Source organism: Mugil cephalus, chromosome 10, assembly GCF_022458985.1.
Source record: "Mugil cephalus isolate CIBA_MC_2020 chromosome 10, CIBA_Mcephalus_1.1, whole genome shotgun sequence".
NCBI classification, from domain to species: Eukaryota; Metazoa; Chordata; class Actinopteri; order Mugiliformes; family Mugilidae; genus Mugil; species Mugil cephalus.
Window position 1 is genome coordinate 3,525,277 of NC_061779.1, and position 25,031 is coordinate 3,550,307.

The window sequence follows — 25,031 nt, forward strand, 5'->3', positions numbered from 1 at the left end:
GACTCCTGCACTAAAGTCTTTTCTTGTCTTACTTGTATCGTCTTAGATCACATGTGCACCGTGCAACTATATTAACTCTAGTAAATAGGTCTGTCAATGATAATGTAGCTAGGAGAGGGTAGCTCCTTGGTACCTCGGCTGCAGAAGCTTCAGTAGACGAGGAAAAGAAATGGGCTACTCATCCAACGCCATAACACTCTGTTTGTTTGTTTTTTACACTGACTCTGTCTCAAGGAAACTTCTCTTCTTTTAAATGCAACATTCATGTTGTTCCAGTACAATCTTTGCCTACATTTTTTCTGGTGGCGTATGAAGTTGGTATTATACCACCTCATGGAACATCTGATCTCCTTCCACACAGCACAGTTAGTCACATGGTTTTGCTTCTTCTTCTGCTTCTATTTTTGGCAGCTTTGATGCTAGCCAACTGCCCCTAAAACAAAAGAACAAGAATCCGTTTTGTTTGTTTGTTTTTTTGTTTGTTTTATTTTATTTTTGGCAGCTTTGACGCAAGCCAACAAAGAGGAAAAAATATGTTTTGCCACTACAGGAACAAGTTTTAGTTTTATTTTAGCGAGCATTTAAAACAAGCTTAATGTGCACCACACTGCATTTTAACCTTTTAGCTTTGGAATGAAAAACGGATGCACAGGTATGAAAATATTTCAGAGTGAGACATTACTTTCTGTCCCAAGTGTTTCCTGCAGTGAGAAGGTTTGTTGCGTGTAACCTGCTCTATTTTTCTTTTAAAGGCTAATACATTTGTGTGCGTTGTATACAAATATATGAAATACCAAGGCAATTCCCCTCACTTTGTCTGAGACGTCAGTTTCTATTGTAAATCAATACATTTTCATTTGTTGGCACTGAAACTGCCTGTTTGTCACTTAGCAGTATGACAGCATGATATGACTTTCATTGCAGGTGGGGGGAGAGGGTAGAAGGGGTAACAACATAATTCACATGAACAATGGCTCTTTATTTCAGCACCCGGCTTCTCCTTTCTGAGAGGAGGTATCAATCACTGCACATATAGGAATTGCAGGAGCGCCACTCCGTGATGCTAATGGTTAGATGATAATGTAGCATTTATCAAAAGCACAGAACAGAAAAGTGTGTCACTCGTGCCATAAATCACTGTCAGTGTAGAACGAAGAGTAAAAAGGAATAAAGGATTCAGATGAAGGATAGTCACACGTCTGTTAGACCTGCGTATTTGAAGCTGGAGTCGGGACACAAAGTAGCCTAGCCTGACACGAAGTACTGGAAATGTGAGCAAATGACATGGAAAAATAAAATGAGAGCTTAGCTTTACAAGCGCTGTTTTCAGTCTTTCTTGGTGGTGATCTAATTTAATCATCTGCTTTAAATAAAATAAGCATTGCACCCTGATTCATTCAACTGCATTCAACAGCCTGCAAAGCAGCTGGATTTCACAGGATCTTTCAACCCTTTAGGAGATCACAAAATCAGTCCATTTTTAATCCTGTCAGCTATGCAGTTGCATTACAGCATTGTCTTATCTTTATCCTGTGTCTAATGATTACTACTCAGCTATGGTTCTGTGCAACAAATCAACACGGTCTGCATCCAAACACTTTACATTGTCAAAGGCCCACTATACTACACACCTTTTTCAAGAGAAACGCAATCAAATAGCTTTCTCCTTTGTAATAGACTGGAGGCAGAGTTGGGGTTTAAATATGGACATTTATGCTGTTTCACCCAATAATCGTATTCATGTGGATGTGAATAAGGATGGTGCTCTAATGACCCATTATCAGTTAGAGGCTCCAGTCTCCAGGTGTCAGTGGGGTGTTAAGAAAGTATTCTAGATCGATGGCAGATTATATCTCACTCCAGCGACGTAGATGGCTTCCTTCACTCCTCTTTCAAAACCATTTGTCTTCTCCTGCTAAAATTTGGACATTCAGAATAGTAACCTTTCTCTTTCAAGTAAAAGGTGGACCGCGCCGAATCATTCCCTGATGAGATTTTTGTTTTTTCCATTTTGGCTGTAACCTTTCTTCTAAATGCTGAATTTCTTAGTTTTACCTGGGGCATTAGAAACCTTTTATGGACACAGTCTTCCCTGATCGATCCATCCTGATGAATTCAGCTCCTAGTACATTTCTAACTTTAAGTTTGTCTGCCGTAGGCCCTGTCATATTAGTAGTTGGATGGGACATCGTATGCTTTCAAGTTCACTCAGGAGTTTCTAAGTCATCGTCTGTTAGTGTTGAGGTTGACTTTGCAACAAACTGTTGCCACACGGCGTACACTCAATCTTTCAAGCCCTGCTGCATCACCTCCCCTGCCACCTCAGCATACCTAAGCATTTTCCTTTCATATGCCTCATCTGCTGCATCCTGCCGTCACACTGTGAGCTCCTCTGAACACACACCGTGCTGTGCTGTCTGACAACACCATGATTTTCCTCACGACTGGAAGCTCTCTCCACAAACCAATTCTGTTTTCCGGGGCCATCCACCTCCCCCTTACACTTCACTGCCCCCCCCCACCCCTTTCTGCCTTCACAAAAAAAAAGTAATATGTTTCTTCCTGGGAGCAAACTAATTCATTTCATATGAGTCGCTCATGGTTTTGTTGAGGTGCATTGAGGAAGACAGATTATGTCTAACTGTAACTGCTCAGCTCTCATTTTTCCTGGCGTTCCCTGGGATCATGTAAGAGGTACGATATTACATTTGACATCAGTAATGAATCATTTTCAGTTTGCCTCCGTATCCCAGAATTCCTTGCTTTGCTGTCTCTTCTTCGTCTTTTCTTTGTGTCGTGCCATGTGGTGCCTGAATGCACGGGGCTCTAAATCTTGAGGGACAGCAGGCGTGATGCTCTGTTGTCAAGATGTCAGCGTGCGATACTCAGTGTAATTTTGTGGTTTGTTTTCAGGACAGCTCTATCACTGGATATAGACACATTGGGGTTGAAAATAAATTTTTCTCTCTGTCTTTTGTGTTTTGTTTCCACATCAATCCGTTTGGACCGGACGGGTCGCCACTGGGTTTCAGGATGAACCTCAAAGAGAATGGGGGAAAGAAGAAGAAGAAACTTTTGAAGAAATGTAGCCGCAGGCTAACACGCTTAAAAACAATTGGATTTCTATTTGGGGATAAGTGGCATTTACCCTGTGGGCAAAGATTAAAAAAGTAAAAATAAATAAATAAAAGAAAGCATAGACTGATCAGGCATAACATTATGACCACCTTCCTAATATTGTGTAGATCTCCCTTGTGCTTTCAAAACAGTTGTGGAGATGTGAGAATGGACCTTCTGAGGGTGTCCTGTGGTGTCTGGCAACACAATGTTGTTAGTGGAGGCCTTTGAGGGGAAGGGCCTCTGTGGATCATCCCACAGATACTTGATCAGTTTGGGATCTAGTGGATTTGGAGACCAGGTCAACACCTCGTGCTGTTCTTCGTGTTTTTTTGGTTTGTTCCTAGAAGTCCCTACAAGTGTTTCTGTGTGTGCAGGCTGCATCCTGCTGTAATCAAGGAGAGTCATTCAGTACATGTGAAAAAAACGAATTGTTTCCTTAATCCGACTTTAACTGGACAACTTATGTGCATGTAAACCAGTTACTCTGACTAAAATCGGGAGTTCTGCTTATCCGATTAAGACACCCAGATAATGCGATTAGAAATCGGTTTTCCCTGCTATGTATACGCCTTAATCTGACCTTAACTGGACAACACATGTGCACATACTCCACAACAGTTGCACTGGTGAATGACCCCAGGATAAAAACATGCAAGAAAGCCAGTCGCAGAAGAAGGTAACCAGAGCCGGTAGAAGAACCACCTGAGGGATAGCGGCATCTTATCTACACCATAAGTAGCGTATACATTATGTATGAGATTAAAAAAGTAGAACTATTACCCATCTTGTTTGAAATGCCGGTCTGCTACATGAACAACTATTAACCCGTTGAAAAGACACATGTCACCACCTAATGTGTAGGAGGAGGACATGTTCCCGTCAGTCCCGTCATTGCATTAAAACTGAGACAAGGACCACATTCAGAAATTCGAATTTTGACAGCACTGATTGCTTTGGGGTGGGGGTGCCTGCTCTGCTCTAGGTGGGTGCTACATGTCTAAGTAGCATTCACATGAATGTATGCCAGGTCCAAAAGTTTCTCAGCAGATCATTGAATTGTCACTTCACTTCACCTGGCAGTGGCTTTAATGTAGTGGCTGATCAGTGTACATAGGCTGTCATACAAAATGGGAAGCTTGAATTGTTTAGCACTGAAGCCCTAAAGCAAATACCATTGTTTCCCTAAAGTGTAACCCCTTTGGTGCAGTCGTCTTCGAGGTGTGAATGCTAAGCAGAGACCTTTGTAGCGCAGCCCCACTTTTATTTTATTAGGACTTCTTCCCTCTCTTAGTTGTATCTCATCTCCACTGTGACCTTAAGATCACAGTGACAGGTAATTTCAAGACATTTGTTCCAGTCCACCACTGTTGGTGGCTTCAGAATAAAACGGATGCCTTCTTAAATACAGTAGTGGAAATGATTTGATTTGAGCTATCTATATTGTGCGCACATCCGGTTGATGGCCCCTGACATATTTAAAGGTTGTGTCACTGTCATTCATCCCTCACTTTGACATGACTGGGGGAGTGACGCCAGGGTTGCCACACGGCATGAAGTGATCTGTATAGACCACTACCACACTTTGAAATCATCTTACATGAAAGGAGTTAAAGGGCAATTAGTGACCTTGTGTGCAGACACGCATGCTAACGTCTAGCAAGGCAGAAAACCTCCATGTTTACGGAGGCAGTTTGCATGCTTTGAGGGGCCGTCACCATGGCACGCTTTGCTGTCGCTATACACAAACAAGCGTTAACGCACATTTAAGGGTCACTCATGGGCAGAAAGGGGGCATTGTTGTAAGAAAATTAAACGAAAACAAGTGAAGTCTGACTGACCGGGCGGATGTTTAACTTTGATACAGTTTCTGATTGAGCTGAAATCTGCCTCATTTCCAGAGAGTAGGACTCCTGTTCACGCTCGTACCCTCCATCAAGACCTTGGTTGTAATACCCCTGGCAGCGAAGTCAGCATTATATAATGCATATGAGAAAAAACTAAAGAGACCGCTCTTAAGGGCTTAAGGCCGCTAAGTAACACAAACAGAGAAAATCAATTGCAAAACTCATTACTTGCAAGAAATGCAACAACAAGACGTGACTGAAGAACAGATGGTCGTTTGAGCAAAAATCACAAGCCTATTAATGCAAGTGTTCGGACTTTGACTCTTTGCCACAAGACTGTTGACAGCATGATATTAAACTGTGACAGGCCTGCGGGTATTTCTGCTCTCGTTTTGCTGAACAAGGCCGAGGACTCATAAGCATCACAAGCAGGCACTGCAGAGTCCACAAACTCCAGCGTCAGTCGCTTGCTCGACGCAATTAACAATGACTGTCAGAAGTGATTTTTTTTTTTTTTTTGTGCAATAGCAGTCAACCAGTCATGCAAAGGAAAATCCTGGTCATTGGCCTGTTTCTGCTAATCTTTGCTAAACCTCTCTGTACTTGACTTGCACTAATGCCTCACTCACTATACGACCATAGAAGTTGACCTCAAGTGGAGACGTGAGATGACGCTAAACCCATCTGGGATTATTTATTAACCTACACGGCCATTGTTCATGCTGCAGCTTCTCTAACAGACATTTATTGAGAAGGATAAATTCTACTGTTTGATGAAAGTGCTGTGGTGTTCCTGCACGTGGACACACTTCACAGAATCTCACGCTAACACTTTCAAAGCAAAGCATCATGTGTGCAGCCCTCTCAAAGACCGCTTCACTTCAAAGTCAGGCTATCATTCTCCGTGGAGAAATCCTCATGAATGCAGAAATACTTCACTTTTTGAAAGGTCGTTTTTTTTTTTTTTTTTTTAAATAAAAAAATTGTCCAAGCTTTCTGGGGTTGGACAGTTTCCAGCTCTGGTAATGCAGCCAAGTGCATTAGGCTGCACAGATGAAGTGCCATGGCCAAGTAAGCAGAAAAAAAAACAACTTGTGCCTGCCTCTGTTGGGTGGGGTGGTGTAGATCTGGATTGGGTTTTAAACTCCACATTGCCTGGAGTGGCCTGGGACCTGGCCACCATTAATTACAACTAATGAGTTGAACATGAGTGATCTGATGACGATGATGATCTGTACAACCCCTTCAAAGAGCAGGGAGGAATGCAATGCTGTGATGGGACATGTGGGGAAATGCAGCTCTGGTTAAAAGGGTGTAGCATGGAAGACGTATTTTGATGGCGTATAAATCATAACTGGGGGAAGATGAGAAAAAGAGGAATTTGGAAACCGCCATCGCAAGTGCTGGCTTCCAAGATCACTCAGAGAGCTGTATTTGGCATTTCTAAGGAAACCTTTCATTTTAGACCAAACTATGAATGTAAGTGCACAAATCTCTAGTAGAAATGGTGAGTTGTGGACTATTTGTGTCTCTGAAAGGCTTCAGTATCCATGTTTTGCTGTTTTAAACTTTTAAGCTAACCCCACCTCATGAACTAAGTGGAGAGCTGAATGCTGCACTTGGCTTCAACAATGACTCCCTTTTTGCATTTATATTCCTGGCATGCGCCGGGTATGAATCTCTACAGAGTGAAGCAGGAACAGAAGAAAAGACGCATACTGTGTGTGTGTATGTGTTTGCATGTGCACATACAGTATAACACACTTGTGTGTGCGTGCAGGGTTGTGCTTTTTCCAGTTCTGCGTCCATGTGTTTGTATTCGAAAGCGGCTGCTCCCTGCCAGCCTTCCTCCTCCGCCCTCTTTGCTTCTCACAGCGGCGTAGTGTGCTACCTGGGCGGAGAGGCTGGGGAAACATGTGGGGGAGATGCCGGAGGAGTAGACGGGACACCCAGCCTACCTACTGCTGGAAAACTGACTGGAGTCAGTTGGTAGATTCGGAGACACCCAAAATACGATACCTTCAATATTTGCTTTGGCTTGGTTTGCATGTTCCGTTAACAGATGAACTGCTGGCAGGAGCAGTGACAGTTTTAACCTGAAATAACAAACGTGCTAAGGGAACAGATCCTTGTTTGAAACCACGTGTGCTCTTTTTTTTTTTTTTTCTTCTTTTGCTAATATCTGTTTGTGATGCACAAGGTAGCATTTTAGTGGATTCAAAGCAAGGAACGTGTTTTTCTAAAAGATGAGTTGCTTTAGTACATAATGCTTCAAATGACTCAATTACAGCTTTGACAATGTTCACCCCTAAGCATGAGTGCAATTGTTAACTCGCAAGACTTAACAAAGGAGCCATTGTTTTCCTGACAGACTTTTCCCATAATAAGCAGCCGGGGGCATGTGGGCTCCTCCCCAGAGGCTCGGAATATTTAAAAAAGAAGAAGAAAAAAAAAATATGAAGGATTACATGCCAGACACGAGTGCTCCCACATTATTAAAGTGACAGGGATATTTGCTAAGAGAGAGCCGTGAAACGTGAGGGTCATCCCCCGGAGGAGGGGGGCGGGGCGGGGGGTGTTGGGGGGGCCAGCGGGGAAAGCAACAGGGAGCGGTGTACCGCCCCAGGCCTCATCATTCTCTGCCAGACATGGCCCACTTCCAGTTAGTGTCTGTGCTGCACGCCGCCACTTTGCAGAGTCAGGATGATAGATTACGCTAGGTGAGTTGAACAATTACGGAGCAATTTGGAGCGATGCGCTTCATAAATTGCTGGTCTCCCACGCCGAGACACCTGAGAGAGTAAAGAATCAAGGAAAGTCGCTCAAGCTGCTCCTGAATAATTTCAGTGTTAGCGGTTGTTTTCTGGCGTTCAGTGACTCGGTGAGCGAGTGGTTTTTGCCTTATCTGCTGTGCCGGATGTTTCTGTAAAAGAACAACACCACAAACATGCACCATAGGAATGAATTCAAATGTGAGAAGATGCACCGATCAGGCGTAACATTATGACCACTGACAGGAGCAGCGAATCACATTGGGAAAATTCAGCGTTCTACTGGGGAACACCTCCAAATTCACTAGATCCTAAATCCTAAATTCACTAGATCCTAAAATCCACAGACCACAGGACACCCTGAGAAAGCCCATGTCCATTCCCTGATGACTGTTTTGGAGACACGAGGGAGACCTACGCAATATTACAAGGTCATAATGTTTTGCCTGATTGAGGATTAGGTATATTTCTCCCCACAATTCCAGCCTTTGTACCAACCAGACACTCAACAAATCACCAATATGATCAAAGTTGAGCTGCTATTTAATAACAGTATCAATCTAGCCCAGACCATTTTGGATCGGTTCAAGCGTTTTTAAACTAATCAGATTTGGGGCCCTACACACTGTTAGGAAAGGTGGTCATAATGTCATGCCTGACCAGCGCATGTATTCAGTTGAATTCTCAAACACACACACACACACACACACACACACACACACACACACCACTGTGCCATTTTTTTTGTGTTCTTATCCTCCTACCTCGCTTTTCAGAAAAGTGCAGGACAGATAAGTGACTCGACAACCCGCTGTGAGGACAATAAACCAGCGCCAAGGAAAAAGTAACCGAGAGTTGAGAGAGCGGGGCATGAGGTAGTCGTGACTCTTTAGTGACGCACGCGATGGCAGGGGTCTGGCTGTTCTGCTGGGATGGCGGCAGTTATCAGATTATTTCCGCCAGTTTGCAGACACGAGACTCCCGGGAGGAGCGAGGAGGGAAAATATAGACACAGTTTATGGTTTGCACTCAGTTTGTGGATATTACGCGCTCAATCGCTGCTGTGTGTGAATGAATGTGTGTCATATTTTAGATATATTACAGAGTATAAACACCTAGATTTAGGTTGTAAGCTGTAAACTGAGTGTGTTAAATCTGTTTGTCTGACACAGGAGCAGCTGAAAAGAGACACATTTTACAGGACGAGGCTGGCATCCATTCATATTAGCAGTAAAACCCAGAAAAGACCAAAACCAACAATGCGGTTGTCTCAAAATACTTTCAGACTTCCCCAGACTGTCTGTTCGGGGGACGGCTCTCAGCTCTAAGCTCACTTGTCCCCACATATATCTTTAATACTGTGTGTCACAGACACAGTTAGCTCCATAAATGTTCGGACATTGACACAGTTTCTGTTATTTTGTCTCTTTATCAGAACACACTGAAGTTAAAACTGCACACTGTACATCTTAAAGTATTTATAATTAGGCTTTATTTTGAAGATACTTGCATCCAAACTGGAGGAAAGGTGTAGGCATCGCAACGGTTTTGTGACTGGAAACATAAATATAACCATAAAGTATTTTTTGATATTTTATAAAAAAATATATATTTTGCAGGCAATTTCTGCTTCAAGTCTGAAATCCATTGGCCTCAAAAGAGATTGTTTTTTTCTCCTTTGTCATTGTTTGTCAGACCTGTCTGTCTGTGGGTCTTTCTGTCTTTAGTTTGATCTTCTTGAACTGAATCGCAGCTCATCACTGACTCAGCCCCTGCAGAATATTTGACTTAGATTCAGACTTAGATAGACTTTATTGATCCACAAGGGAAATTGCTTGGACACTTTAGCTCAGTTGCACATAAAAAAAAACACTATTGAGGACTGCTAGTAAAAAGAAAGGCAAAAGAAAAAGGGTGAAGTATAAGTGTAAGGTAAAGTGAAGTGAAAGGGTAAAATGAAAAAATCAATATACAATATAAACAAAAAATTAGAAACCTACAAGAACCAAATTAAATATACTATAAACATAGGAAGGGCTAAATTATAAGGTGAAATAATATGGATGTGGCTAAATCTGAGCAGACGCTACATATTTTCTTTACACTTCCGAGTGTCTGTCTTCTATCACGTCCTCATTAAAAGCCGGGTGATGGCGCGTCCATTGGAAGCCATGCATGCATCGTGAGTCACGCTGCCTCCCCTGTGTCTTTTACAGATGACGGTGTGTGATTCGAATCATGATCTAATCTGGTCTTTCTATTCTTGAGGCCTGTGAAGGATTTGTCACAAACACTCTGTATTTTTCTTTTGTGAAGTCCTCGCTGTATAGAGGACTTGGATAATGAAATGTCAGCCCCTTGGCAAGTGTTCTTCACTGTTCTTGGTCGATGTTATGAAAGTTTTTTTTTTTTTTTGTTATGAAACCTGTGATCATCCACCACTGTTGTGTTGTTCAGTTGGCATCCATTTTTTTTTTTTTTTTGTCCGGCTCAGTGTTTTTTTTTTTCTCAGAATATACCAACCTCTCAATTTGTCCTGTCCCAATGTTCCTGCTGTCTGTCTGATGGATTTGTTTTTTGTTTTTGCAGCCTCACAATGGTCCGTTTCATTTGTGCTGAGAAATCTTTGACCGAATCTTGTTTCACAGTTCACAGCAACAGATTTTAAAGGCAAATGCCGCTCTTAGAAATAAACTTTTTCCTGGCATTCCTGGCAACTGATGAATAACTAAGAACAACTGTCTCACCTTTTGAACCCAAGAGACAGGGTTCCCACCAAATGCGGATTAAAAATCTGGTGGGTGATAATAAAAACTGGTGATGTATAAGGCAATCATGTCAGTCAGAGTTGCTACTACTGTTCTCTGTCATTTGTCCCACTGGCAGTACTTCCTACATTTCCCATGAACACTGCTGTTATGCTACGTAATGATGTATCAGATGCCCACTGGCTACATGCAGGCACGCTACAGTCTGCAGTGCAACCAGCGCGAGAAACCATGGAAACCCACCGAGTGTCCACCAGAAAACACCAAGAAGAATAATCAGAATCAGAAAAAAACTTTTTTATCCCAGAGGGGCAATTAGGAGGGCAAAGAGCGGTGCATAAAATCAAACAGCAAGATGAGAAATACATAAAAGTGGTTGGGCAAAAGCAGCATATTGTGTGTACTGGCAGGCCTCCTACCAGTAACAGAAAGAGTGAGATGAATGGTGGTTAATATGAAATAAATATAAAAAACAAAATGTAAAATAGCAGATTCGGTACAGCAATAAATAATGTGAAGCATGGATTGAATTAAGAGTGACAGAAAAATAATGAACGGACTCAGAGCGAGAGCAAGGAGCATGGACTGAAAGAAAGAGGAGGGACGTGGCAGTAAAGTAAAAAGTAAAGTTAAACTAAATGCAGTGGTGTTTGGGACAGAAGTCTCTGGGCAAGAAGAGCCAGGAGGCATGATGACACAGAGCGTGTGAAAGGAAGAAAAGAAAGTTTAGCGCTAAATGGTCGTAATTGTGTTTGAGCATGAAAGTGTCGTCATGTTTTGTAAGGATTGCAAAAGCAAAGTAATTTTCTAAAACAGCTGAACATTTATTGAATTTACCTTCAGATGCAACACATTTAGTGTTCTAGGAAGAACATACAGCAGCCTGAATTAAAGTAAACTGCTCCTACTCCGTATTGTCATTGGAATCAATTCCTTGCATATTTGCACGGAACTGGTTAACAACAGCGAATAAATGAATACGCTCGCAGTCGTCCCTGTGTCTCTGCGAGGACAAGACATTTTTAAATATCCATTTCCCTAAACATCCTGCGCTGAGCACTGAGCTCCGCGGTGGATTACAGATCCTGATGTCAGCATTCGTCACTTCTCCTTGCATTCATCACTTTGTGTAATGTTTTGCCCAGAGTCCTTTGAATCATCCTCTCCTTTGCAAATGTCTTGTTTGCTGCATGTTTCATCTGCTCCTGCAAATGTGTTTCTTTCAAAGGCGACATTTACTTAAATCTTATTCGGGCATTAAATATGTTAAAGATGAAAGAGGCTGCAAAACATTTTCTCGTGGTAAAAGCTAACGTAGAGTCTATAGAGAGTAGATTCAGGGTTTCTAGACGTGCAGGTTGCAGATAAAGTAAAATAAAGTTGGTAAACAGTATTAATAGTGAATAAGCATCCGGCAGGCGCGTACATACACAAAAGAGGCACATGCAGACAGACTGAGACACAGACAGACACTGAAAATAAATAAAGCACACACTGCACGCATGCTGTAACTGCCTCTTTTCCTGCCTGAAGGACCCACCGTCTTATCCACTTTGCACTTTGTTTTATGAAGTTTTATTGTCCGAGAGCGTTTTCGCTTACAAGCTTCAAGTGTTTACAATCAGCTCGATGTGATGTCACTTCTTTAAAAATGACCCAGAGGAAAATATTTGCTCGTAGCAAATCTCATTTTATGACATTAGTCATTTCCTTTAATTACTCCAGTGCCCTCAGTGCTAAATGAGCAATTACTTCAGAACATGGCCGCATTTAGCACAACTGACGCGTCTGTTTGTCACAAGTTCGGCAGCTTTTCATGTTTGTTTGTTTTTTTTCATGTCAACCTCATCATCCTTGATTTCACTGTAGTGCAACAGACCTCACGAAAACAACCTTTTTCTTTTTTTTTTCCTCATTCCCTGCCCGTATCAAATGATATGAGGTAATCATAGGAAAGAAAATACCCCACCGCTTATTTCTAAGACCCTCCCAAAAGCTCACAAAGAAGTAGAGCAGGATGAGTGGGGAGATTACGGCTCACTGACTTCAGATTTTTCCCTGCTGTCGCTGATTGCCAGCATTGTCTGGAAAGCATCCTGCGGGAAGCGTGCGACTCACGGATATTACACACAGACTTATTACCCTTGACAGAAGAAATGAGATGAAAAGAGAAAAATAATAGCGAGAGAGCTGCCACCTCGGGGTGGAGTAACACACGGCCTGCAGGGAGGCTGGTTTCCCTCTGATTGGTGAAGATTGCGTAATTCTAGTTGTGCCCTTGTTGTGCGTCGGTCACCCGTCACAAGCACTCTGTGTGTGTGTGTTTGAGTGCACAGGCTATTGTGTGTCGATGGCTTGTATAGTACGTACTTGCTTGTGTGATTTTGCTTGACTTACTCACGTCGTCTCCTTTTTTTTCTTCTCTTTTCTTTTTTTTTTTTTTTTTAGCTCTTAGTTCCTGTGGGTTTCTATTTGCAATGATGTAGTGGCCACAGTCTCCACTCAGCTGACCTCATGTCTTTTATTATTACTCAATTATTATGTTCAGTCTTGTAGCGTTAGCCTGTTCATGCCAATCAATGGAGTTAGGCAGTTTTATACGTCAATGTAAAGTAGGTTGTGATAATTTAATTGAGGCAGTGTTTAATTTAAATATCCCACAACCAAAAGTGAATATTGCAGTCGTTTCCATCATGACCACCCTCCTGATTGTGTTGGTCTCACTTGTGCCTCCAAAACAATTGGGTTGAGGGGAGGGGCCTCTGTGGATCATCCCACAGATACTTGATCAGTTTGGGATCGAGTGAATTTTTTACATAAAAGCAGCAATTCCTTAAAGTGTTTTCTTTTCTATTAATACATCCAGTTGCTATGCATTGATTTGGAGCCAGACTCTAGAATTGAAAGCACTGTCTTCTGGGCATTGAGCTGTTAACGGTGATGAATGTTTTACGTGTGAAAATGAAAGATGAAGATGAATTTTTTGAGGAAGCCCAGTGAGACAAAAACTCTAATCTATACGCTTGTGTGTCACTATTTCAACTTCACAGTTTGGTGCCACCAGCTATTACTCAGTGTTCACATAATTCTCCACATTAAAAGTTTGAAAAGCTTTTCTTACTCTCGGTACGAAGTTCTAGCTTAGGTGTTGGTTTGCTGTCAAATGTTATCTGAAGTTGAAGTGAAGCTTCACTTGCCAGTTTTGCTAACAAAACTTCAACACAAGCTTCCTAATCTTGCGTCATTTAATTCAGTGGCTTGATGATGATGATTAAACAGTGTCCGGCTTTCCTTGACACAGCCCTGGCCAATCACAGGTTCTCAGTGTCATGACAACAGCCTCACCGTGCAATACCGTATATCACCACTCTTTGGGGTATGTAGCATTTAGAGGGGGCGCTGTTTTACTGAGTAAAATTCAGACTGGTATCGGTGATACCGACCTTAATGTGTCTGGTAAATCATAGCATCATAAAGAATACAAGACATCAGAGTCATTTATTTATTCATTTTAAAGTCAGAAGTATATTGAGGTAGAACAGAAAAATCAAACAGAGGACACAATCAAGCACTAAAAAAAATCAGTAGAATAATAACACCATTAAAATAAATGATTGTTTAATTATTAAAATGAAAACCTGCATCTTAATTGTGACCCTGTTCTCTCCTCTTCTGTCCTCCTCATCATAAATGCCTCGTATTCTGTGTTGTGGTTTAACCTGAAGTGTTTCACAAGGTTTGTTGTGTTGCTACAACTCAATAGTTTAGTTACTTTCCACTGTGTTACCATGAAGTATCGATATTTTGATTTGAGTATTGATTTTAGATCATAAAGACCTGGTATCAGAAGTATTGATATTTCAGTATTGATCCGCACATCACTATTTTACACATCTCAATAATTACAGAATAGAAATGAGGAAGAGATGAGTGTTAAAATTAGTGTGTTTATTCAATGACAGCTACAGAGACGATAAGAGAGAAGGAGCATGGCTTCGCTTGGCTGTTGACAGTAGTTGATGTGTGAGGAGAGACTGAAGTACTAAAAAAGCTCCACAAAGCTGAGAGCGTCTGCAAAGTCACTCCAGCAGCCTCCAATCAAAGTGCCATTTCTGTCCTTTGTTAACATTGATTAGCTCTAAGATCTGATGGAGCAAATTAAACAAACACCCCTTCTACCTGCCTGAAACCAAATCTGTAATTAAAGTGCTTCCAAACAGGAGCCAGACGTCATATTAAAGACGGAATGGTCCTGAATCAGACCGTGATCACATCGCCCGTGTTTGCTTCTCGATTTGTTCGGGGTGTAATGAACTTTCTCCGAGCGGCGTCAATGACGAGGTGCGAATTCAATCAGGAAAAAGTAATCTAAAACGAGATTGGACGCGGCGTTCGGCGCTAACAAGTGAAGCGGCAACACCGTGGAGGGCAACAGGATGGCAAAATGATTTACTTGATTACTTAAACCTTCTGTGTCAGCAAGCAGAAACCTATTGAAGTGTCCTTGAAGGAGATGTGAGACAGCGACTCTTTATCGGAGGCAGCGATGCGTATCCGAGCATGACCTTTGACCTCTGTGTGGAGGAGGGGTGGTTGTAAAAGATCAATATACACGTATCACGTTCATTTATGTTCATTATAATTCATTTGTTGAAATGGGAGTAGCTTAGGTTTGATGTGCTGACAGTGTGCCCTCCCTCATGATCATCTAAAATACACCCACAGATGGAATTCATTTCCTGTGGCGGTTTGTTAGAACATGCATGATGCAAACTTTTGCTTTTTTTTCTACGTTTCTGTGTTTTAGAGACAAAAGAGGGTCTTCAACAGTCTGTATCTTGAACATGGCTGCAGAGCAATATGCAATACTCTGTTTGTATTTATCTCAACACATTATTCTAACAGTGGATCCCACTTCAAGCAGACATGAAGGGCCTGGGGTTAAAGCTTTTTATTGATAAATGATAAGTATCTGTGCACTTCATTGTTGGTAGCATAGACTGTATGTAAATATGGACAATGCATTCCCACTTCCTTGCATGAGCCAAACTGATGCTATTTTCCTGGGGATGCGGGCGACGCCATCTTGCAACTTTGGAGTCAGAGTGTGATCAGGACTGGTGGTTGCCATCATGTCACATCCTGTTTCTATAGCAACATATACTAACACAAAACATATCACTCGATCATGTGTCAAACATTATATTAACTACCTAAAATGAGAAATTCGCTATCCTTTTTAAAAAAAAAAGTTGACATGCACTACACAAATTGTAAATCGAACAGATAACTTGAAGCAACTCATGCGACAAAAACAAATCAGAAGTGCTAATAAACAGAATATTACAGGAGCTTCTAATTAGTGTTTACACACGGGGCGGCCATCTTGGTAACTTAACCTGGGGTTAATGAAGATTCTACGACTTTCTGAGTAGAAAATCCAACTTCGAGGGACGTTCCAGTTGAAAGAGCTCTACTTGCTTTGGCTTCACTTTATAGGAGCTGTTCACCCGTCCATCTTTATACAGTCTACATTTAATACTTGATAATAACATGATGATTATTATCCACTTGTTTTGCGGCTCCTGACTGTGTATTAGCTTCTGCGTGTGTATTCGATCACATGTTTCTGGTTCGTTGCAGCCTCCCTCCTAATTTTACCAGGCATTTGAAAGTGTGCATGTATTTTCCCACATGACTTTTGCTTGCACAGGCCTCCTTTACGCGCCTGTGGCTAACACACGACTAACCCATTAAAGACTTGTGGCCGGCTCAGACCATACTGTGGTCACCTGAGAACCCAAACCGAGACCGTACCTCTGGAGAGCTGCAGCCTACCCGGGCGTGCCAACACTTCATATTCACAGTGCGTTTTTCTACACGGCAACACGCGGTTATGGTTATTCTGAATGAATTAAACAGCCATTAGTAGTAAGAGAAGCATTCTAACACATCTGAACACACGTCACACGTTTCCTGCTCTCCACCGTCTCCCTCTATGATCATTCACTCGTATACATATGGCGACCATCTGGCCTGGCAGAACAGTGATGGAGCTCAGAGCGGGGCAACACTACCTCTGATTTGTGTACAGTCACAACCTGATTAACCCCTTAGAGCCTGAAGGAATGGCTAAAAATCACTTTTAGTGCTTCTGTGTCGAGTTTATTTTCACACTTCTGTCACGTTTTCACACTTGTGTCCCTGAGTTTAAATCCAACAGTGGAGCCAGATCACGAATACATCTCTTTCGTCCAAGTGCTGCTTTGATGCACCTGTTTGTACAGTACATTCACGGTTTGCCAAATCAAAGCTCCACTCTGCTGTCTCTGTATCAGAGTGAAAGCCAAAGCCGGAGCTCCTGCAGAGCTCAAGTATGTTTAGGGAAGTTCACTTCACTATGCGTCCCTCCAAAATAGATTTAAATACAGGGTAGGAGCCTCGTTGAGGTCAGCATTCCTGCCCCACTGCTCCAGTCAACCCTGAGACAACGTCAGTGGATCCAAACTGCAAAGAAAACATACCCGGAATCAAAATAAACATTGTAATGTGTGTTTAGTCGTATAAAGTGTCAGTGTAAGTGCTGTGAGCTGTGCACACTGACATTTTGGGAAAAGCCCAAGTGGTTGACTGTACGCCTGCACATGTCTGTGAATTCTCTTGGGATGGTCAAACTGATGTTTTGTGTATATACCTGGACTTTCTGTCTGTGCTTCACAAACAAACAAAGTAAAAAAAAGACCAAAAGATGGAGTTTTTTTTTTGACTTCTCGCTAGATTACAGACGTCATCTGTACAGCTCGTACATTGGTCGCTTGAGTAAACAAACATTCACAAATGGTGCAGTTTTACAGTCATTTTTGTTCATTTTATGTTGTTGTTTTTATTCTATTTGTATTTTAGTATTATCTCCTTGCAGCTACCACTTTATGGGAGCAATTGCCAGGAAACTATTTGATAAAGTATTCTGATTCGGATTCACATGAATGATGGGAGACAACAATTTGCTTCCCCTCTCATTTGCATCCACGAATACACCTACATGCCTCACAGCTGCTTGTAAGTAGAGCTTCTTACCTCATGACTGAGTCTTTTCCCCTCACTTACACTGTTAAAGCCAGTCAGCAGAGACCCGTGAGTAAAACCTTCTATGATTTATTAAAAAAAAAAGCTTTATAGGATAAAATTCACCTTAAAAATGCCTAGTAAGCCCGATCCCTAGGTGACCTTTAAGGTAGGTTTCTACTTTAAAATGCCACGAACGTTTTAGTCCCAAGAACTGTGCTCAAAGAATTAAACAGTCTGTTTTTCTGTGTTGCCACTGCAATCTAAGAAAAAAGATTAGGCAAACCAGTCTGCTGACATATGCAAAAGCAACAACTGTATAAATAGTATATTTGCATCAATGCACACCTGTCTAGTGGGCAGTGGTAATTCAGAAAATATATATCAAGAACACAGCGTGACACTAGTACAGTATTAACAAGCCGTGCTGCTGTTGATCTTAAATGTACTGCTTACATATGAGGTTATTCGGTAAAAAAGAGGTGAGAAAGTTCTATGGACAAAGTCTATTATTATTATTAGTTTATTGAATTGGGATAATGCACATTAATCAACATTGATGCGTTAGTCATCAGTGTAAATGTGCCAAACTTAGCACAAATGCTAAATTTCAGCAATGGTCCCAAGGCAGCTACACAACACAGACAACAAAGACAGAAAAGACTTTAAAACAACAGTCATACAACAGACAATTACAGACGCAGACACAGATCGACAATGTCAAAACAAACCAAAAAGGACACAGACAGACAATATTGTGACAAAACATTTGACCCACAGTTTTAGAAAGAAAAAACAGTAATGGACCAACAACCAAACAGTATGCATCTGATTAAAACCTATTTAGGCTATGTGAGAACATGCCTGATTTATTTTTAACCAGTGTTCAAGATCTTTTTTAAAAAGTAAGTAGTTGTCACAGTTTCTGATGTGTGGCGGTAACTTGTTCCAGGAATGTGTTCCACTTACAGATAACGCCATGTGGGAGAATTTAGTCCTACGCCTCGGTACATTACAGTCACCTCTAGTTAGAGCTCTCGTTTTTTTTACCCTCAGTGTTTTTTCTCTGGATTAATTCATTCAGTGGTGATGGTGGTGGTGGAGGGATGTCTGTCTCGTTTTCAAAACTTTGAAAACGAGACAGACACCCACAAAGATTTGGTAGCTGTCTAATAATGATAATGTAAGTGAAGAGGTTTCCTGTACTTTTGAAAAGTACTACCCTTCTCAACCATAATTTCCTTAGAAGCTAAGTACAACCTTGACCAGGGCAGTGAATATGCACCAAGTGCCTCCAAATGTGAAATGTGAAAACACGACTTTCACATACAAATGTCTGCATCTCCACACCTCCTCAGTTAATCTTACTGATTCTTTATTGGTCCAAGACAATCAATTCGAAAATTGCAGAGATGGAGAAGGAGCCGGAAATAGAAATAGGTTACTACAAAGTAGGCCAATCACAGCTCTTGCACTCTGCGTTGCTGCGGCATGTACCGTATTTCCTCTAATAGCGGCTGGTATAACAAATAAAGGTCGGCCTCAAATACAGGCAGGGTGCGCTAATAGTCAGCCAATTATAGATGTAGTAACACACAGGCACCACAGATGGCAGTAAGTGCTTTTGAAGTGACACATGGACCCAGATTTAGCAGCATGGTTCAAAGAAGAAGACTTGACGTGAACTTCATGAAGTGTACGGTGTACCTGCTAAAATGAAAGTAAAATACCAGAGTAAATGGCAGTAAAACTTTATCGGTATGAAACAAAGAGAATTAGAAATAAAGACCTCACTCTAATAAAACCCTGCTTCCAATAATGGCTGAGTAAATAAATCCCCCGGCTACTATTAGAGGAAATACGGTAGGAGGTGCACGCCACCTACAGCGCTAGTGTACAGGTCTGCGCTGTCTGCATAGCCCCTGTGTCAATGTAACTTAGAAATATAAACCACATATGAGATAGAACACTGTTAAAAGTTAGCAGGAAATGTTGAATGCCTATTTGAGAATGCACTGTCTGTGCATGCGTCTGTCGTTACTGTCTATAACTTGAGCAACATGTGCAGTTGAACCGTATTACTTGGAAAACCTGACAATACTGCATTGCCTGGGAGATTTCCAGTCTATTAGCATCGGGTGGAAATATTCACACAAACACACACATAAACAGAGCAGCCACAGTGGCAGCCTGAGCTCCATCAGTTCCTCCCCGAGGGCAGACAGTGCTTTGCATTAGGACGCAGAGAGCCAGTGAGTCACCTTGCCTCAGTCCGCCCCGACAGCAGTCACTACTTCACTATCAGCTGGTCCTGTTGTTCCCCTGAGCCAGGGTTAAGGAACTGAACGGTTAAGAGCTCAAGTGTAGCGTGTTTAATCATATTTTCGCATTTTGACATCTCGTGAGTAGAGCATTAATATGGTGGCTCCGTTTAATTCAAGCATCAAGCTAAGTCGCAGCCGAGTGACAAAGAGCCTGCACTTATCTGAAACTGATGCAGCTGTGTGCAACTCAACCGTCATTAATTTTATTATTTGCACCTGTGAATTTCCCTGTGTGACATGTCAAAATGAGGCTTTTAGGGCAGGGCTATGTTCGCCGTGCTCATGAGAGTTAATTTTGTGGTTCATTTTTGTTTCAATGTCCACAGTTGGCAAATCTTCACAGACACTGTAAGTTAATATACTGTCATTTAGTCATTTAGAGTTTCCTTTGTAATATTATAATACTGTACGTCGGATCAAAATGTTGATATTCCCATTCTCTACATTAAGTTACCTGGTGTTCTTATATGACGAAATGAATGCAAAGCATGTTTTACACACAACTTCCCATATTGTAAGCATGCACATGTTTCATATGAAGGCAGCAGTACAGACATACAACAGATTTCTTTTGTTCTTTCTTTATTGGGTGTGCAGGATGTTACATGAACGACGGTTATTCTTAGTCTAAATATTATTTTCTTCTTTTAAGAGATGTCGATTTACTAGATTTTTGTCTGGGCTCTGTTTGTCGAAAGGCTGTTACCTACATAACGAGAAGAAATTTGCTCTTGCTCCCAGGGCTGCAAAAACAAATAAAAAGTAGTTCTGGCCAGGTAATTCATACTTGACGAGGGCCCTCCCACTGCACTATACGTCTCACACGCTAAGCATTGCGGGAGATGCAGGAGATGGACGATGAGAGCAAGCGCCAACCTCCGGATTGGAGCATGGGTCTGAGAGGCCCTTTTCCACACTAGAAGTTGTCGAGTTGTCGGCACAACTCATGAAAAAAAGTTCTGCCCATGTGTTGATGTGTCGAGAACAAGCTGCGGGAACTCCCAAACCAGGTCTCATTTTGTTCTCGCGGACCTCAGACCGAGAACAAACTGCTTGAATAACTTTGGTAATTCCATATGTTTCAATAGTGGCACTTGACCATAACTGAAACCTTATCTATTACTTTTGTACATTTTCCTTTGCTTTGCATTCAGCACTAATTAGCAAAAGTTACTACCGTGCTAAACTAAGCTGCTGCATGTTGTGAGTATGTTAGCATGTTGGTGTTAGCTGTTAGGGATGGACAAGTACAAGAATATGGTGAATAACTTGGTCTCATGGTGCGAAGCGAACCACCCTCTGATCAACACAGCTAAAACTAAAGAGATGGTAGTGGATTTCCAGAGGTCCAGGCCCCGTCTGCAGCCTGTAGGCAACAATGGGGAGTGTGTAGAGGTGGTTCAGGCCTAGAAGTACCTGGGTCTACATCTGGATCACAAACTGGACCGGACAACCAACACACAGTACGTTTACATGCACGTGAAAAAAAAAAAAAAAAAATGAATGATTGCCTTAATCTGACTTTAACTGGACAACTTAAACACATGTAAACACGTTACTCCGACTAAAATCTCAGTTCTCCTTGTCCAATTAAGACACCCAGATAATGCGATTGGAAATCTCTGGCATGTATACACCTTAATCGCTTGGGCGCATGCCACATTACACTCCAGTTGTTTATTATATGATGTAATAACCTGCTGAAAAGACACATATCGCCACCTAGTGTGGAGGAGGAGGACATGTTCCTGTAAGTTATTCAATTTTCTCTGGTGCTTGTTTTCAATCAGAAAGTTGAATTTTGAGCATAGCTCGACTAAGCTGTGCATGTAAATGCACTGAATGACTTAGTGTACTAAAAAGGGCGGAGTCGTCTCTATTTTATTGTTTAATATCTATCTATCTATCTATCTATCTATCTATCTATCTATCTATCTATCTATCTATCTATCTATCTATCTATCTATTGCTATAGGATGGTATTTTTGAGTCAGGAAGCAGATCCATAGTAATATAGTAATGTTTTTATTGTACTTCTAGGCCTTGTCACACTGAGTACTACTGTAGAGTCAAGCTGACAAATAAATATATATTGCAGAAGTGATAATAGGGTTAAAATAAATAAGACTTTTTTTTATCCAATGGCCAATTACGTAAATTATGGTGCAGCGCAGCATTTGGTCCAATCACTCCTGTCCACATCAAAGGAGGCTGGTCATGAAATCTGGAGACAGAGTGAGCTATTTACTGTGATATGTAATTGTCTCAGAGGAACCATGAGGGAAGAAGGTGTCAGGGTAGCCCCCCTGTTGTTTTAAATGGTTTAATACGGACTTCCTGTTGTTTGCACAACTGCTTGCCAAAGAGGGCAACAGTGAATACAATAAAGGAGGTGTTTCAAAGTAATCCCAGGAGACGGGTTCCCGCTGAAACAGAAAGAAACTTTCTGTTCTGTATAATTTCCCTCATTGGTGCGCCTGTGCCTTTGGCTTGGAACTGTAGCAGCTCCCAACACCTGACACCGGTGCAGCAGATGGTGATGTCTCCTGCTCTTTGTTTCTGGTCGTGCAGGTTGTCAGAAAGCCTCTGGTCTGTCCAGAACAAGGGCGTAGATGAGGTGGTGGCACGGCAAACTGCTCTGTAGGCTCTGTAGGTTTATGAGCTAAATAACTGCGACTTATTACCAAGAAACCTATTTCCAGATGTTTTGCCACACAGGTTTTTATTGCTCGCATAATGCATGGTGACTAGCAAACGCAGAAGGGTATAATTAAGTGTGCCTTTTAAAAGCAGCACATTTGAGGCAGAGTTTATTTCACAATTTGTGGTGAGAGTGGCTCAATATTAAGTCTTATTTTTTTAAAAGAAAAAAGAAAAAACAAGGCCAGCCCTAGCGTTATTATTTTCTTTCAGCAGTTTCCTTCACACAATTCTCTGCACAATACCTCAAATCAATAAAGCCGTGTTGGATTCCTACTTTACAACACAGGTGCACAGACTATTTGAAGTCATGTGCTTCTCTTTGAGTCTCCACCACATCGAAATCAAACGACCCTCGATAGTGCTACCATATGTTTTTAAAATTGTCACACAAAGAATCTCACCTTGACAGATGGATAATTTTTGTAGGGAACAGCTCACACAAGAAGAACAAGAAAATTATGGCAAACTAGGGCTGGACGGTATGACCAAAAGTCTATATCATTTTTCTAAATTCTGACACCACGGTTTATTATTTATTTAACATTTTCTGGTTTTCGGACCTTACTGGTTAAGAGAGGAATTAATGCAGTAGATTGAGTAAGGATGGACTTTTTTACTGTGATGATGAGTTAATATTGTGGAATAATCTCAAATTAATAGTTAGACAGGTTTCCATGGTCCCGTGTTAGCACTGCCTGCTGACGTGGAAATCTGGAGACATTTACAGCTCGGAGATAAAAAAAAGAAGAAGAATTAAATGTTATCAAGATGAAATGAAAAAACAGGGACAATGACAATTTCATTTATTTTGACATATTTAAACCTATTTAAAGTGCTATGTCTGTATGTCAATAGCAGCACGACCGGTTACCGCGATAACTGTAGTCCGCGTGCAACATGTTTTTTCCTCATTCATAAAAAGCTAAAATTGGGGACATTTTCGGGGACAGCTTTAGCCGGAGGACAGGTCATCCAAAACAGGAACTGTCCTCAGAAATCGGCATGTTAAGATGGCACCTTTTTGCTCTGCTGCTCCCTTTTTTGGACTTTTCCATCTTCACCACACCTCACATTATCACAATCACACCATGCATGTTTCGAAACCCTACTTTGAAAATGGTCTGGTCTGAAACAGTGTTGTGCAGTGCAACGTACCGAACGATGTGTAATCAAATGCACCGGTGTGCCGGTATATTAAAAATTCATATCATAACGAAACAAAACACAGGTATTCGGTGTGAACTGTTATACCACCCAGCCCTATGGCAAAGATAACAGTTTACAGGACATTGGATCCTTTCTTTATATTTGTTATTGTCACTTTGACTGACATAACAGACACAAATAATGAATCCATAGCCCTTTTTTATATTTATATTTGTGCCCTAGTATTTTTTTATTTCCACTCATGTCTCATCAGAGAAACCAAATATAATAAAAAATATATTGCCCTATAAGCAACAGTCTGCTCTTACAAACCAAATAAAGAATGTGAGAATAAATTAGAAGCTTACCGTGAGAGAGCAGGCATTCAAACCATAGCTACTAAGTAGAGAGTCACAGATTTTAGGTATTGCATGAGTTGACACCCTGCAAATACAGAAATCTACAGAGGAATAAGAAGCTGTCAGCAGACCGAACTGGGGAATGTGTCTCGTCACTCTTGAAGCGTGGAAGAACAACACACAGAGGTGTGAATAATGAAACCACGTTTAAAATACTACACACCGTTACCTCTGGGACAAGTTTCTAACGGGTGTAGCTGGGTGGCGTAATTACCACGGTGAATGGCCTCCATTGTTTTCACAGAATCCGACTCTTGGTACCAATCATTATTCACACAGCTCCTAAAGTGCTGAGCCGTTGTGTTCTTTTCATTAATCTGATACAGAATAAAGGGAAAACGTTAAAGGGTATCGAGGTGTTGAATGCACGAGCAGAATTTCAATTCTCCCTCTTACAGACTGTACGATCGGCCGTGGCGTTGATGTGAAGCTCATTTCTTTTTCCCTCTCTGTCTCTTTCAGGTGTGCTGAGCTTACCGGAGGGTCTGACTCTTCACAGGGAGCAGCAGCAGCAGCAGCAGCAGCAGCAACGAGCAGGAAAGAGTTCAGAGGGAAACACCTACAGTCAGACCGACCTGCGCTCCGTTGAACAGTGCTTGTTGGCCACGAGAGTGGGCAGCGTCTCTGAACTCAGTGAGTGGTATTTGCTTGTTCACGACCCTTGAATCTCTCTTACTGTGCCCCTGAGCAAGGCAGTTAGACGCTCTAATGGAGATGCTCCGTACTCATCAGTGTCAGGTGAGATAATAGATAAGACCTTTTGAAAGACTTCTTTTTGATTCCAAGGACTTCTGCACAAGTTACTCTTTCAGGAGGTGATTCTTCAGACATATTGATATAAAAGTGTGTCACAAAAGTGCAATGGAAACAC

At 41.6% G+C, this 25,031-nt stretch overlaps 1 protein-coding gene across 2 annotated transcripts in view; it reads left to right on the plus strand.

Annotated features, from left to right (window-relative positions):
* btbd11b (BTB (POZ) domain containing 11b) overlaps positions 1–25,031 on the plus strand; it is a 76,351-nt gene that overhangs the window by 24,631 nt on the left and 26,689 nt on the right. For both annotated transcript variants that reach the window (XM_047597464.1, XM_047597463.1), the window contains exon 2: positions 24,623–24,793. In XM_047597464.1, the coding sequence (XP_047453420.1) occupies positions 24,623–24,793 (171 nt within the window). The remainder of the gene's footprint in view (positions 1–24,622; positions 24,794–25,031) is intronic.